The sequence below is a fragment of the Morus notabilis genome, unplaced genomic scaffold (assembly GCF_000414095.1).
Source record: "Morus notabilis unplaced genomic scaffold, ASM41409v2 Scaffold229, whole genome shotgun sequence".
Taxonomy (NCBI): Eukaryota; Viridiplantae; Streptophyta; class Magnoliopsida; order Rosales; family Moraceae; genus Morus; species Morus notabilis.
In genome coordinates this window covers 296722-312705 of record NW_010362793.1, presented here as the reverse complement: position 1 = coordinate 312705, position 15984 = coordinate 296722, and the positions used below count along the sequence as shown (strand labels likewise).

Genomic DNA, 15984 nt, shown 5'->3' with positions numbered 1-15984 from the left:
AATATTATTAATAAGTATTAAAAATTAAAAATAAAAAAATAAAATTTTTTTTTAACTATTTTCTAATTTTTTTTACAAAATTATTCTCACTATTTTCATTTTTAAAATATTTATTGAATAAATGTCATTGCATTTTTATTTTTATTTTTTATTTTTATTTTTTATTTTTTAAAATACGTAAAAACCGTTTTAAAAACGGTTCCGCACATTATTTCTTAAATGTAACGAGACCCAAAAGGTATTATATTTATATATAATATTTAAGTAACGTAAAAAAGTAACAACGAGAAAAGAGTAAAGAAGTGAAAGTACTGAAGGGCAAGTAGGTAACTTCACACGTAAAACAAGTTTCTTGGGATTGGGGTAACCGCCAACAGAAATGTAATTAGAGCGCAATAAAGCCCGGCCCAGGTCGAAGCTGTTCTCTCAAAACGACTGGCTCTTGAAAAACAATTTGCGCCTTCACCGCCATTTGGAAACATGACGAAGAAGGCGGTTCCGTTATTCATTTTGTTTCACTAACTAACCGCTTTTCTTCTTCTTCTTCTTATAAATTTTTTCATACAAAAATTTCATATTACATAAATATAAATCTCTTCTTCAAATTACACACAGAAACAAAACAAATCTTCAACACTTTTATATTAATACCAATATTCCTTCCCATTCATCTTGTCACAGATTCTTCAAACCTTGCTTTTCTTTTTTCTTTTGTTCAGAAAATTTTCTTATAATCTGATTTCTTCGTTAGACTCTCTTCAGAAACCTCTCTTCTAAATCATAGACATAAAATGTATACTTTGGTTTCTGTGATTGTTTGATTTTTCGTAAAATTCATTCTTGAATTCTTTCTTTTTGTTGTTGTTGTTTTTTTTTTTTTTCCTTAGTTTTTGGTTTAGGATTCAGGCTAGTTTTTTTCTTTGTTTTTTTTTCTCTTACATCACCTTCAAGAATCCAAAAATGGAGTTTCAGTATGACCCATCATCATCTTCTGGTGGTGACAACAACTCATTGGAACTTCACAAGCTCACCGGCGATTCGTCGCAAGACGATGTCTCGTCGGTCTCCGACTGCGAGAGCGGAATCACCGGCGTGCGAACCGACGAGTCCTTCTCCTTCGGCGGCGCTCTGGTCCGGCTCTTCGAAGGAGACAGAGTCCACGACCTGATCAAGGAACGGTTCGTGTTGAGTTTGGGCTCGGCGATCGGACCGAAGACGACGGTGGTAGGGATTCACAGGAACCCTCACTCGAGCATCGTCGGCCAAGCTCGGTTCCATTGTTTCCAGATATTCGCGAAGGCGATCGAGAGGAAGCGCGGAGGCAACGCCAACGTCAGGTACGCCTGGTACGCCCCTTCTTCGGCCGACGAAGTTTCGCGAATCGTCTCCCATGGCTTCGCTGATCAATTTGGGAAGTACCGGAACAACAACAACAACAACAACGAACTGTACGGACACGGTATCTACCTCGCTCCTGATGATTCCGCCATTGATTGGTGAGCAAGTTTCTTCTCTCTTCTGAATAACTAACTTGTGCATGAATTTTGTGTGTGAATAGTTTACGCAGCTTTTTTTTCTTTCTTTTTTGTTTGTTTGTTTTTGACTTTGAATTTTTCTTCTCTAATCAATTATAATTATTATTTATTTACGAAATAATAATTAACCTCTCCAGTATTTTATGGAAATATCTCAGTTCCATGCTAATTACGTTTCATATCAAAACTTCCTTTTTGAGAGTACAATTTGTAAAATATATATGAAAAAATATCTAATATTCCTGAAAATATAAGGCGGCAGTAATATTTTCATAAAATACCAATTTTCGCTAATAACTTTTTAATTATTAGTTTCTGACTTTATATAAATTTATATATAGCGCGTGGAAGCCAAAAGGACCGTCAATATTTCGTTGACGAATTGTTTGTTTATCATATATTTGTCTACAGTTTGGGAGATGGGTCGTTTATTGAAGAGGACGGCATACGACATCTTGTTTTGTGTCGTGTGATAATGGGGAAGGCAGAGATTGTGCGCTCTGGGTCTGAGCAGTACCATCCGAGTTCTGACGAATTTGACTCGGGCGTTGACAACCTTACAAAACCCAGAAAATATATTGTCTGGAGTACCCACATGAACACTTGTATCTTGCCTGAGTACGTCGTTAGTTTCAGAGCTCCCACTTTCTTGAAAGGTAAACAAATTTCAAATTTGGCCCCTGCGTTGTGTTCATAATATTTGCAATTTTGAAATGCTTAATTTCACTGGTGTAATTATCGTTACTAGTTTTTGTTTTTGATACAGAGCTGATATGTAAAATAAATCGTGCCCGAGCACGGACAGATCCATAAAATTAAATGAGCAGCGGGGGACATGTAATTTTAGATTTTAATAGAAGACAAACATATGTATTTCTATTTTTAAAAGGGGTAAACTACAAATTTTAACAAAATACACAATCAAAATTAAAAGAAATAAAAATTCAGGTCGGGCAGTCGCCTCCTACTTTTATAAGAAGGGTGTAGCCGCTCGATTACCCGACCAGTAAAACATTAGTGATCACGATTTCTAATGATAATACGATTTAGACTTTATTAGACGTGAGGGTGTGGATTTTTTGTTTCCTGATTTTGATAATTGATTTGGTTTTGTTTCGTTTTTGTAGCTTCTGCAAGGATTGAAGAGCCGATTAGGAGACCTACATCGCCTTGGATGCCGTTTCCGGCACTGATTTCAGCGCTTTCCAAGTTCCTGCCTCCACCAACCGTTGCCTTGATCTCCAAGTATCATAAAGATCACAAAGCAAGTATTTTTGGCTTTTTTGGCTCTTATTGTTAATAAAAAAAAATTCACTCTTTGGTTTTCATCCAGTCGTTTTCGCTATGATGGTTTCTCTGTGGTCTCATATGCTTGACTTTATACCATCTTTTTTCAGGAAAAGAAGGTGGCACGGCAAGAACTGATACAACGAGTGAGGCAAATAGCAGGGGACGATATATTGATTTCAGTCATCAAAGATTTCCGGGCTAAGGTAAGAAGTTAGTGCCTTTGTGCCATTTTTCGAATTTGGCATATGTTAAAACGTTGTTTTTAATTCAAGTACATGCTCGCATGTCTAAAATAATTTGGTGGCCGTGTCCAAAAGTTGGATTTTAATTCATTACATGATGGTTTTAAATTCATTACATCTGAAATTTTTATGCTTTTGTTCTGCTCTAAATATCTAATTTTTACCGATGTTGTCGTTTACAACCATGAGTTTTTAGTTGATTTTGATCATGATGGTTTTAAATTCATTACATCTGAAATTTTTATGCTTTTGTTCTGTTCTAAATATCTAATTTTTACCGATGTTGTCGTTTACAACCATGAGTTTTTAGTTGATTTTGACGTTTTACTGATGTTGCTTATGGAATTTGCTTAAACAAGACATATGCTATGTCAGCGATTTTGGCTCTTTGGTAATTGTCAAAAGTTGTGTGCTTAGTCATCAAGGCATAGAATTTTACTTCATCACCAAGCCTCTTCAAGCACATATGTGAGCATTAGTGAATCACTATGATAGGTGTTCTTATTCAGCTACATGGTATCAGTGGAATAAAAACGTGAATCTGACTAAGGAACAATCATGGGTGAAAGACCAAAGTTTTCGGCCCACTTGATTGTATCCTATCCTCCTCTCCTTTATTCCGGACTTTTACATATATGCCTTTTCACAAGTAGAAGTCCACTACTGCTTTGTTCAGGAGGAAAGGGAAAAAAAAAAAAAAAAGAGAAAAATATACTTTGTGCCTTTCTGGGTGTTAAAGTCGTTCTCTTTAATAATGGAACCATACTTTAGAACCTTCTTTTTTCTTTCTTTTTTTTTGTCTTTCTGTGATAGGACTCCCTACTAGTAGTGCTTATTTTTAACTGTTATCTTTTCAAAATCATATCAAAATAAAAAAATGTAAATCAAAGATTTACTTTTACTACTTGTAGTTCATTTGTTCAGAACCTTAGAAATCTCTCTTTTTTTTTCTTTTTTTTTTTAACCTAGCACTTTCGAATCATTTGTTTCTGTAGATATAGGTAAAATTTGTTGGTGATGACCTGACATTGTATGTTCTATTTCTGCACAGAAAAGGGTGGCTGAAAACTGATCTGGAGAACTGTTTGGGCATATTCAGAGTAAGAGGGTTTGTAGATAAAGCAATTTTTGGACGAGACAAAATGGACAGTTGGTGGTATGTGAGAAAGATGAGACAAAAAGAGGACATATTCTAACAAGCAATGAGAGAGATTCAGTTCAATCAGATACTCTGCTTAAGAACCAAGCTTGGATTACTCTCTAGTTGTTGGCATCTTAGTGGGTTGTAGTGGTAGAGGTGTTTACTTACCTAATGTAAGCTGCAATTGTTTTTCCTCCGCACTTTCTACGATATAAAAGTGGGAATTACATATCATGGACATTTGTTGGTTCTCTAGTTGGGATAATATTCTCTATTATTTTGCTCTGATTCTTTGATTTCATTTGATAACCAAACCATGCCTCAAAGAGGCTTGATGAACAATATTTTTTGTCCTGCCGTTTGTTATTCTTCTCTGTGTGCGCTCTTTCAACTTAGGAAAATGTGTTTGTATACTTGGTTTTAGTGTTTCGATGAAACTAAATCGCCAATGTGTCTTAGGTGGGTTGGTTGTGCGCTCATTCGCATTGTAAGAAGTTTTTGTTTGAGTCGCCCTCATCGTGTTGGTCCGATTGTCTTCGGGTTATCGGTAAGTTGGTCCGATTGTCTTCGGGTTACCGGTAAATTGTAAAGTGGTTTGAGGTTATTTAGGAACTTTAACTTCTTCTCCTGTAACTTTTTAAACTTCATAAAAAATCAGTATAGTAAAAGAATACAATCGGGGTTAAGCTTTGCAATATTATAGGCGTAAGCCAAGCTCAATTCTGTTCTCATTGCAAACTTTTCACCTTCATGCACAAAACTGTAATATTAAGATTTAAGAATGAAGAGGAAATTAAAACTTCAACATATTGATGTAGGGAGATTACTGCTGATATCAAAGTACATTCCTACACAGCAGAACTGTTTTGCAATATGGCAATCTTGTATTTGATATTTTCCAATGGAAACTCTATGAATTGCTCTATTGATGATGCAACTTTTAATGAGATTGCATTTCATATTCATGACTACATGTGTGAAAAGTGAATGGATGATGAACTAATTGTAGTACTAGCCATCATTAGAGTTGATATTTTTCAAACATTTGACACTGCTTGTTTGGATTTTTTCTCTAGGAGAAAAGTAGTGAAGAAGATTTTTGTTTTGCTAAAACAGTTACTGAAGCATGTTAATAACTGGAATGTGAAAGTCATCTTAGAATAAACACTCCCGCTCCTGAAATCGGATCATTTTGGCTGCATGCACATACTTCCAACAACTAGAAAAGTAAACTGCCAATCTGCCATGTCTCTAAAGTGATTTTCTCCCTAATCTTTTTTAGATGGAATTTCAAAAATGAAATAAATTAGTGAAGACTAGTAAAATCACCATAAGCAACTGGGAGAAATTCAGAAATACCATTTAAAAAATGATACCATTTTTATGTTTATGCCACTTAGTGGTATAAATTTAAGATTTATGTTGATTGATTCACTTGAAAATATCTAATTTATGAATAATGCTAGGGACAGTGGGACACAAACTCACATTTCAATTTTTATGTACTAATTAATGTGACATGTGAGTTGTTATTTTCTATTAATGGGTGTTTAAAATATTATTACATTAATTAATAATAAGAGATTGCATCTAATAAAAAAATGACAATTTATTTATGTTCAATAGAATAAATGTAATGTAAAGTTCTTAAATTTCAGTTACATTCTATGTAATTTCCTCTAAACGAAAGAGCTTGTCCCCTTCTCGGGACGAACATGCATTCAAAAACACATGCCTTCTAGATATTATATCGTCAAGTTAAACAAAATTTCTAGAAGAAGAAGAAGAAGAAGAAAAATTCTATGGATGGTCCACAGTTTTGGATTTTTTTCATAAATCACTATTAAGGTTTTTGACAAAATTCTTGATGTAATTATGTGGGCCTCTAGCTGCTCCAAGACCACCAAAAATGCACAAATTGTAGACAAGAGGATGTCATTCAATGACATGACATCATTGTCTCCATGTTCCTTTCGTTGATATTTCCAAAAAAAATACACCATCATATTCATACATATCTTCTTTGTTCAAGGTACAATAATACTACACAGTAACGCATAATTCCATTATCGCATTCAATCTCGCCGTTTCAGCGGTCAGTAGTACTAATGATCACCGTCGATTTCTCATACATCTCATTCTCATCCATCAATTTCAAGTCTCCCTACAGTGTGAAAGTGCAGTGTTTTTTAAAATGTTAGATTATGATAAATAAAAAATAAAAAATAGGAAAAGAAATTTAACTTACTTTCTTTTTAAGGGAAATTGGAATTTTATTAATTACTTAACAAATCATTTTGAACAAAATGACTAATAAAAAGTGGTATAAAGACTAACCAAACCATACCAATAACCCGTTTATTTCACCGATTCGAGTTTAGAATTTGAATTTTACTACAGTAAAAAGCTTTCAGAAACAATCACATTTAACTTTTTTACTACAGTAAAAAGCTCTCATATTAAATCGCATTTCAACTCGAATTAAAAACTCAAATCAGCGAACTAAACGGACCCTAAATATAAAAATTATACGAGCATGACTAGTTAAGGCTACACAATTCTCATTAAGGGACGTGTAACCATGCGAGCCTCTCCGAATTTGCACAAAGACATCTGAGATATCTTCTAGAACACTTGCTTTTGGGGATTGAGAAGGAAGAATCGCGATCATAAGAACGGCATTGATAGCATCTGACTCTCATCGTCCGAAAATCCTCGCGTGGCCTATCTAGTATTTGGCAATATGGAGGTTGAAATGCTGAATAATCATAGGTCCTGTTCATTTCATTGATTCGAGTTTAGAATTCAAGTTTTGTTACAGTAAAAATCTCTCAGAAACAGTCACGTCTAAAAAATTCTCACATAAAATTATATTTTAACTCGAATTAAAAACTCGAATCTGTCCTTAATTGTGCTATTGTCATGTCTGCTTTCATAACTCCATAACAATTGTGGGTCAGAGGCGGGAAATTGCATTGATTTATTAGTCATTTAACGCATGATAAATGGCTTAGACGGTACCTGCCAACACATTACTTAAGCAGGGAAAAACAAATACAACTTCAGAAAATGGATATGTTGTGTAAGAAACGTGCTTGAATGATTGACTAGGAGCCCAAAGTCCAAAATTTTCGGTTTCAAAGATTACTTGGACGTGGAGTATAATGAACATACAGATTATTTTGATTGCTATAAAGATGTTCCTTTGCTTGTTCTCAAAGGGTAATATTATGGGTGTGGCAGACTGGCAGTTAACCAAACCAAAAAAAAAAAAAAAAAGATTGAATGATCATTAGTAATTAGTAACAATTTTGTTTATTAGTTTTTCCCCTTCAAACGTGCTTTACATTACTTGCAAATGTAATTGTGTCTCACATCAATATTTGTACAAACAAGGCTATAATTCTAGTGAGTGAGAAAGGCACCAAATGATGAAAATTCATTTCCAAGACGTGCTTATTGTGCTATAATAACCCTACGCGTACGTTTTGCTTCAAACCTAGCTAGGAAAGTGCAATTTCATTTGCAAATTATGTATTCTAGCAAACTTTTTTTATTTTCTATTTTTGCTGAAATAACAAAATTTTCGTATGCAAAAATAACCTTTTAATATTATAAGCAGCTAGCATTTTGAAAAAATAAAAAAATTAATGTAGCGTATGAATTATGCTTTTTGTTTTTTTTTTTGTATTTTGCTTTTTTTCTTTTTTTTTTTTTGTTTTTTTTTTTTTTGTTTTAAGGATTCTCACTTGATTTAACTGGTTGGTACAAATTACAGCCTGTCTGATCATTGCTAAATGGCAGGTAAATCAAGAGAGACTTCAAAAGTCCATATTCTATTTTACCCATTAAATGATGTTTACAAGAAAAATAGTGTTGCTTTATTAAAATCTTTGTCTCATTTCTTTTTTTTTCCTAATGATAAAACATATTATCTAAATCAAGGCTTTTCTATCAACATCAATGTTTCCTTTAGCAAGTGCAAACTCCCATGGTTTAATGACCTTTCTTCCGCATCTTGGAAAAATCTCAAATTCTAGTTGGTCAATCCATCTAAAAAGTTTAAGTTGATAGAACTTGAGAGATGGATTAATAATAATTTTATATTTTAACACTCTTTTTCAGGTGTGAGTTGAACAGTGTGAGTAAATTAATTAGAAAGCTCGATACGTGAATATTTAAGTTTAAGATATATTAAATACTCAACACGTGATAACAATTTAGCTCGAGATAAAGAGTACAATTACGGAGGGTTTAATATCAGAATCTCCAGCTTTAATACTATGTTAATTTACCAATTTATTTTAAAAATTTAAACTATTAAGAGGTGAACCAATAATAATTTTATACCTTAACAAGAAGTGCTACAACATTTCTTTACGATGTAATTTGGCCGAGATTTCTAGAAGTGGTACAATTTTTAGTTTCCTTTTTTCTCTTGTCAATTTTTCTAGAATTAAGTACAACTTGGAGTACAAGATAAATATATGGCTGATTTATTATTTTAAATGATGCGGATAAGATAAAAGCATCAATACCTTTTTTTTTTTTTTTTTGGTGTGTGCATAACCGCATCAATACATTAATAATAAACTAATAGATACAACAATTCCGATAAGACCAATTTCTAATCAATTAAAAAAAAATGTGACTTTCCATTTGGAACATATTTGATCCAGAAGTTGTCATAATGATTGGGATGTAATATTTTTTCCTATAAAAAGTAATTAGAATATTAGATACACATGAATTTAGTGTCTCTAATAATACTATATAGAATAGCATGTAACTATCGTAACAACCTGTCGCACTTTGATGTTTTCCTTTCCACTTTAAATTAATGTTCACTTATTATATCTTAGTACCATGGTTTGAAAAATCTCTTTGAAATTACGATCTCAAAAGAGTGGTATATTATATTTTTGCGGAATGTTAGGGAAGTTTTGAAATTTTCATAAATATTATATCCTGCGAAAATAATTTACAATTTTAGTGAAAAGCGTAGTGCGGGTGGCAAATGTTTTTGCAGAAATTTCATGAAAATATCAGCAACAATCCAAAAGAACTTCTCATACTCTACTTTTTTTTGCTAATCTTTTCATACTCTATACTTATTACTATATTTTAGTATGGTCAAAACCATGGGTTTTTTTTTTTTTTTTTGAAATGGAAAAACCATGTGTATTTATTTTTACAATAATTTTCTGTATTTTCACGTGACATAAGATGATAAGACAATATTATTCTGAATATTTTAATAATACGGGGCTTCCTTCCTAGGAGGTTTGAAGATATTGATCACTCAAACCTTCTAAAACTTACTTTGATATCAATATTTTATCATTTTATATGAAACTATGAGCGAAACCTACCTGCATTAGGTTGAATGTCACATATACATATTATGTTTCAAATATTTTATTTAACTTGTAAATTTATATTTATCATTTATTGAAAAATGAGCATCATATTTATCATGCTTAGTATTTCGATGGATAATTCCATGTAATTTATGTATTATTAATTACTTGAGATCATTTCCGAAAGCTTCATTTAGAAATTTTTGTATGTTAATTAGATATCTATAAGTTTCAAAAATTTTATGTCAATTTTTACCAATATAGTTATTTCCATCGATCGATATATATTGTCATAAAATAAGAAATCATATCGTTTCTACTTAGTGATTGCTACGTATATTACTCAATGTTCAACACAAAATGATACATATAAGGGCTTGGTGTGATTTAAGGGGTTTTTTCTTTTTTCTTTCCTTTTTTTTTTTAATTTAGGAAGTGAGATTTGAACTCTACCTTTAAGATAAAGACAAGTATGAAATTGCCACTAAATTATATCTATAACCACGTGATTCAATTGTTACCTTAATGTCCACATAAATTGTTACAATATCTCTTTCTTTTGCTGACAAATTTAAACGTGAATATGGGTATTTGATGAAGAGGAAAAAAAAACCACATATTAACTTATTCTTTTAAGATTTCTATTAATCAATTTGCTCATAATCCCCTCCCCTCACTGCACAAGAAGTTGTTCAACAATAATAATATTATTTATCTTCCATAAATAGCATTTTAAAAACTAACTCCTAATTTAAAGCAAAAAGACATGTAGCGACGAGTATAGTTGCCAAATAGCTCAACTTGTAGCAACAATTATTGTCGTAGTTCTCACAAACTGATTCACCACTATTTCATTAATGCAGTCTTTAGCGACGACATGATCTAATTATGTGTTTTTAAAGGGCATGTTAAGCAAACGACATAACAAGTTGCAGTCATTTTATTTCCAACGCCCTTTAAAGGAAGTTGGCGACACGTGTAAAGATACTCCCCCACACGTGTCAAATAGTAGTGTCGTGAATCCTCTCCTCCCCAAAAAGTTGGTAGAGCCACCGTCCTTCGCGGCCGCACCTCCTTTACACCTAAAAGTTTGTCCATAAATAACTTCAAATACCAACCAAGTCAATTACCTTAATGCCCTCACCTTCTAGAAATATCCTCACAAACTCCTTGGTATCTAAACTTGCCATGTTTTGGACAAGATCGACAACTTAATTAGATTTGGCCTCAATAAAAAGGGAATTATTGGTGTTATTCTGCCCCTCATTTCATTTATTACTTTAAAAATCCTAAGGTGCACTAATGGAATAAAAAAGACGGAAAAGAACTAAAAATACCGTTCAAAGTGGTAAAAATATATTATTTATGTAACTTTACTTAAAAATAAATAATTATCGTTCAATTAATAAAGAGAAAATAAAATGTTATGATAGTATCTAATTATTTAAAATGACATAAATTATAAGCGTAAATAAAACCATGATAAACCATGTATGTTTTTTAGATAAGATCTAACTCAATTTTTTAAAATCAATTCTACTCAAAGAATAGACCCAATTTTCACGATCACGCCACTATATATTTAATGCCACACAATATATTAGTCGGACATTAGTCCTATAATAAAGTTGTGGAGTGTTTAATGCTATGTGCATTTTATGAAGAGAACGAAGAAAAACATTTTTATAATCATTGGATAACAATATGTTTTAGCAATAATAATAGAAACTATTATTTTTTACATGATCCGCCATTTTTTTTTCTTCTGGCCGCCTAGGTATATTATGTGTGACCTTAATCAAGCTTTCCTTATCAATATTATACTAATTAAGAAATGATTCGTCTCTCTAGACTCTCTCATGACAAATTAAATTCTATCCAACCATGCTCAAAGAACAAAGTGATCTTCTTTTTAAATACAATTTTGAATGAGGAATTATATTTGCATGGCAATTGGCAACATATTGAAGATTATCATGTGTATATGCACCAATACTCACAAGTCACAAGTGATACACCTAGAATGTCCATAATCCCGTTATATATTTTCGTGGTGATTAAGGGCAACATTAATTCTTAATGGCAATGAGACTACGTCGTACGTACGTTAGTATTTGTAGTTAATTTAGTAGAATATACTTTTAAAAAAAAATAATAATAAGGCCCATATTCATCCAGCAATGACATGTCATTCTCAACAAATTAATAAAAAATAGTAGACAGAAAAAAAAAAAAAGAAAGAGAAAAACTAAAAAGGCAACTAAACACATGTGAACAATACATGTGAACGCACACTGACATGTTACGTATTTGGGAAGCAACGCTCAAAAACACTTCTTATGAATTTGTGATAAATAGGTTTTCCCGACGTTTCCTCTGGTTCATTTTCTCTCAACACCAAACCATATTTTAAATAGTAATAATAATAAAGACAATATTTTCGTCGAACAAAACAAATATTATAATCTACGCAGTTTGTTTTAAGAACTCAAGAACAAAGATAATTTTATCATGCATTTTTAGTGTTCTAATTAGTTTTAACTAATCATATTATATTACGTCGTGTAAAAAATTTGAGTTGTTTTTTAAATTTTAATTAAGTTTTTTGTGTTTATCACAAGATGATATAGCATAATATAATTAGTTAGACACCTATTTTAAACACCAAGAGGAATTGAACAAAAAATTTAGACTCATATACTAATATATATATATATGTATATATATGTATGTATATATATATATATATATATACACCGATCAAGTTAAACTTGCAACCGCGCGCCACTTTTTTTTTCATTTAGACAAACTAAAAAAAAACATCCTTTAATTTTTTTTTTTTTTTTTTTATAATTTGCAGATATCCATTACAACACCCTCCTATTAATACCCTTTAAAAGCGCGTTCCTTTCCATTGTCCTCTCTTTAAATATTTATACAAATTTGTCTCATTGTTTTCCACTAAGAACCGCCAGAAAAAAAAAAAAGAAAAAGAAAAAAACACCACCACTATATACCTTGAGCGAGACTTCCTGTAAGCCCCACACTTTTGGTCATTTCCACCTAACTCTCTCTCTCTCTCTCTCTCTCTCAAATAGAATAAAATAAAATAAAAAATAAAAATCAATTTTTTTTCCTTTGGAAATAAAACATTTATAGTTATATATATACACACATATATCACCCAGAGAGAGAGCTATTGTGTCTCTTATTACATGAATTTCTGTCACTTACGAGGAAAAAAATGGAGGCGACACCTAATATAGTTTCTCTCTCTCCGAGCTTCAACAACTACTCATCCTCCACCGGAAATCTCACCGACATCGCCGCCCGCGTCGTCAGCGAGCTCCGCCGGGAGAATAGCGGCTCCGACGCCGCTTTCTTCCTCGACGAAGAAGAAGACGACCATATCTGGTTCCATGCGGAGCTAGATCAGAGACGTCCACATCGTGATCATCATGACCATCACGATCATCGCGATGGTCGTGATGACGGTGATGAAGAGGATGATGGAGATGATGAGTTTGAATTTGCTTTCGTATGCAGAGAATCCGCGTCGTCACCGATCTCCGCCGATGAGATCTTCTACAATGGCCAGATCAGGCCGGTTTATTATCCTCTCTTGGGCAAGAGCTTGCAGCTTCTAGAAGAACACGGCCTTAAGAGCTCTCGAAACGACGTCGTCGCCGTCGCCGCCGCCCGGGCGAACAAGGAAAATGACAAGAACACCCCTCCGGCGCCACCGCGCCGCCGGCAACCGCTGAGGAAGCTGATGGTGGAGGAAGAGAGGGAAACGACGACGTCCTGCTCGTCGTCAGAGACCGACGAGCTCGACGGCCTACAGCACGGGACTTTCTGCGTGTGGACGCCGAGGAACGGCGACAGCGGTGCCGCCACCGGAGGAGGGAAGAAGAGCAAGTCGACGGGATCGTCGAAGCGGTGGAAGTTTGGGGACCTTATAAGTCGGGGCAACAGCGACGGGAAGGACCGTACTATTTTGGTTATAGCTCCGAGCAAGAAAGCCTCGAAGGAGGGTAAGGCCACCGGAAATGGAACGGCGACGAAGACCGAAGTGAAAAACGAGGTCGTTTTCGCGGCAGGGAAAGTGGGAAAGGCAGAAGAGCACAAGAGGAAGACGTACAAGCAGGATTTTGTGGGGTTTTTGGCAAATGTCCATGGGTTGAGCAGGAATTTGCATCCATTTTGAGATTAGGGTTTTAATTCCATAAAAAGATAAACGTAATTACTTTGTATAATCTAGATATGTTAGCGTTAAAGAAAAAAAGAAAGAAAAATAGTTAGGTTGCTTAGTGAATTCTAAGGTTAAAAGGGTAATGAATGTTTTTTTTTTTTAAATTAATCTGAATTTTATCAATGTTTGCGTGATGTAATTATTCAGAATTTTGTATTATCAGCGAGTGTTTTCACTACAGATAAAGTGATGACTAGGGACCATAGTTTGTACATTCGAGCTATAAAATATTAGAAAAGGAAAAAAAAAAAAAAGGAACTTTGGATGGAGGTTTTAATTAATTTTCTTCATTTATTAATGTAAATAGATGTGCAATTTTGTATTCGAATTTGAATTTTCATATACGTTTAGCTTTTTGTTTCATTTATTTTAGAACTTGAAACGTAATTGCAAATGTTATAATTTGGAAGAGGGATATATCCATCTATGTATATAGGGTGCTGATTCTATCAGCCGGCTGGATGGTTCAGCCATTTAATATTAACCCTCCATTCTAAGATTAATGGTCCAAGATTTGCAAGGGACATTCAGTTTTTCATCCACTTGATAAGCAGGTAACCGGTTAATGATAACAGCTCTAAACGGCAATGATTTTTGTAGTTTATTATTTTGTTTCCTTTTCTTTTTTATTTGCTTTGTTGCTTCAGATGTCTTAGTCATTTAGAAAGAAAAAGAAGGGACCCAAAATCTGACTCAGAGCTTGGGGAAAAAAAAAAAGGGAGAATCTCTACTCTGAATAAGAACCCAGAAACGAAGACATCAATATGAACACTCTTAACCCCACATGAACAATCGCAATTGTTTCGATTCGCACCTCCCTCCATCGATCTGTCGGAAGAAAGATTGGTTGGCCGTACGTGAAGGGGATCTGCAAGGCTATATATATGAAGGTATATATAGCGCATCAAATCAGATTGCAAAATTTATAGAAAGTCGAATGATCACCTATAGTGCAGCCGCTTGCCGTTTGAGATCGATGGTTATCCATGCCGTCATATTTTCTGTGTCATGATGAAGTATCTTAATACCAGCTTCATCCCCCAGTCATTGATATTGAAAAGATGGATAATAAATGCAAAATCAGTGATTGACCATCGCAATGGATCCTTATCCTCTGATTTCAACAAGTTATCGTACTACGCAACAAAAAGTTGTAGAGTTCGACACAGAGGCAAAGATGGAGCTTTTGAGGTTAACTTCTAAATTTCAGAGCCTTTTCTCATCAATGGAACGACATCAGTCTAACCAGAATGACGAAGGTCGCGAACAAATGCTTTGAATGATCAAACTCCAATAATAAAGGACCCAGTTGTCGTGAGAAATAAATGCACTGCTAACCGCCCACAACCAAGGGAGCACAATGACAGGGAATACAACTTGAAAATTGTCGGAAGAAGATGCGGTCAGTGCAAAGGTTACGACCACAATAGGCAAACATGCCCTCAAAGAACCTGTGAGAGTAACAGTGTAGATATTAGCTCAACCCCAACAATCTAAGGCTCTGTTTATTTCACCGATTTGAGTTTAGAATTCGAGTTTTATTATCTTAGAAATAGTTACATTTAATTTTTTTTTTACTACAGTAAAAAACTCTCACGTAAAGTCATATCTCAACTCAAATTAAAAATTTAAATCAACGAATTAAACGGGTCCTAAAATTCTCAGACCACCCCTGAGACAAGCGAACAAGAACCAAGAACGACAACTCAATACACCTACAGTGATGGTGAAGGATTCTACCGTTCAAATATAGACTCCGGGGGAAACAACTAGTATGAAGCACTCCACCGTACAAATACTTCTACTCTCCTTGTGCTATGCCGTGTTCGCCACAACAACAACAACAAAAAAAAAAAAAAAAGCGAAAATATTACATTTCATAATTTTATCATTTCATTAAATTTCTTCATAAATCATACTCGTTTCAAGTTATTCAAAATATAAGTTACGAAAATTACGTTCTAAATGAACCATTAAAGTACATAAATTTACGTCTCTTTCACTCATAAATTACGTTGTCGTTTAATCAAAAACCATCCGAAGTCTTTACATTATTTCATGAAGTAAATTAACTTGTGACATTACCGAGAAGACCCACACAACAATACAAATTTACAAAATTGCCAAGTTAAAAAGCCACACCAACTTGCTGCAACCAGTGGGC

General features: G+C 33.7%; 2 protein-coding genes across 2 annotated transcripts; both read left to right on the top strand.

Annotated features, from left to right (window-relative positions):
• Window positions 1–835: 835 nt before the first annotated feature.
• On the top strand, window positions 836–4617 carry LOC21398135 (probable inactive poly [ADP-ribose] polymerase SRO5). Its single transcript, XM_024168730.1, has 5 exons — window positions 836–1496; window positions 1947–2191; window positions 2663–2799; window positions 2933–3028; window positions 4119–4617. The coding sequence occupies exons 1-5, from the start codon at window positions 961–963 to the stop codon at window positions 4137–4139; spliced, it is 1035 nt and encodes a 344-aa protein (XP_024024498.1). The 5' UTR covers window positions 836–960; the 3' UTR covers window positions 4140–4617.
• An 8092-nt stretch (window positions 4618–12709) lies between these two features.
• On the top strand, window positions 12710–14101 carry LOC21398134. Its single transcript, XM_010102912.2, has one exon. The coding sequence runs from the start codon at window positions 12813–12815 to the stop codon at window positions 13773–13775; it is 963 nt and encodes a 320-aa protein (XP_010101214.1). The 5' UTR covers window positions 12710–12812; the 3' UTR covers window positions 13776–14101.
• Window positions 14102–15984: the final 1883 nt, after the last annotated feature.

Excerpts from the sequence above, each read along its gene's own strand:
- LOC21398134 (XM_010102912.2), top strand. The coding sequence starts at position 12,813 with ATGGAGGCGACACCTAATATAGTTTCTCTCTCTCCGAGCTTCAACAAC.
- LOC21398135 (XM_024168730.1), top strand. The coding sequence starts at position 961 with ATGGAGTTTCAGTATGACCCATCATCATCTTCTGGTGGTGACAACAAC. Across the intron at positions 2,192-2,662 it reads AGCTCCCACTTTCTTGAAAG|CTTCTGCAAGGATTGAAGAG; the intron begins GTAAACAAATTT and ends TCGTTTTTGTAG. Across the intron at positions 3,029-4,118 it reads TCAAAGATTTCCGGGCTAAG|AAAAGGGTGGCTGAAAACTG; the intron begins GTAAGAAGTTAG and ends ATTTCTGCACAG.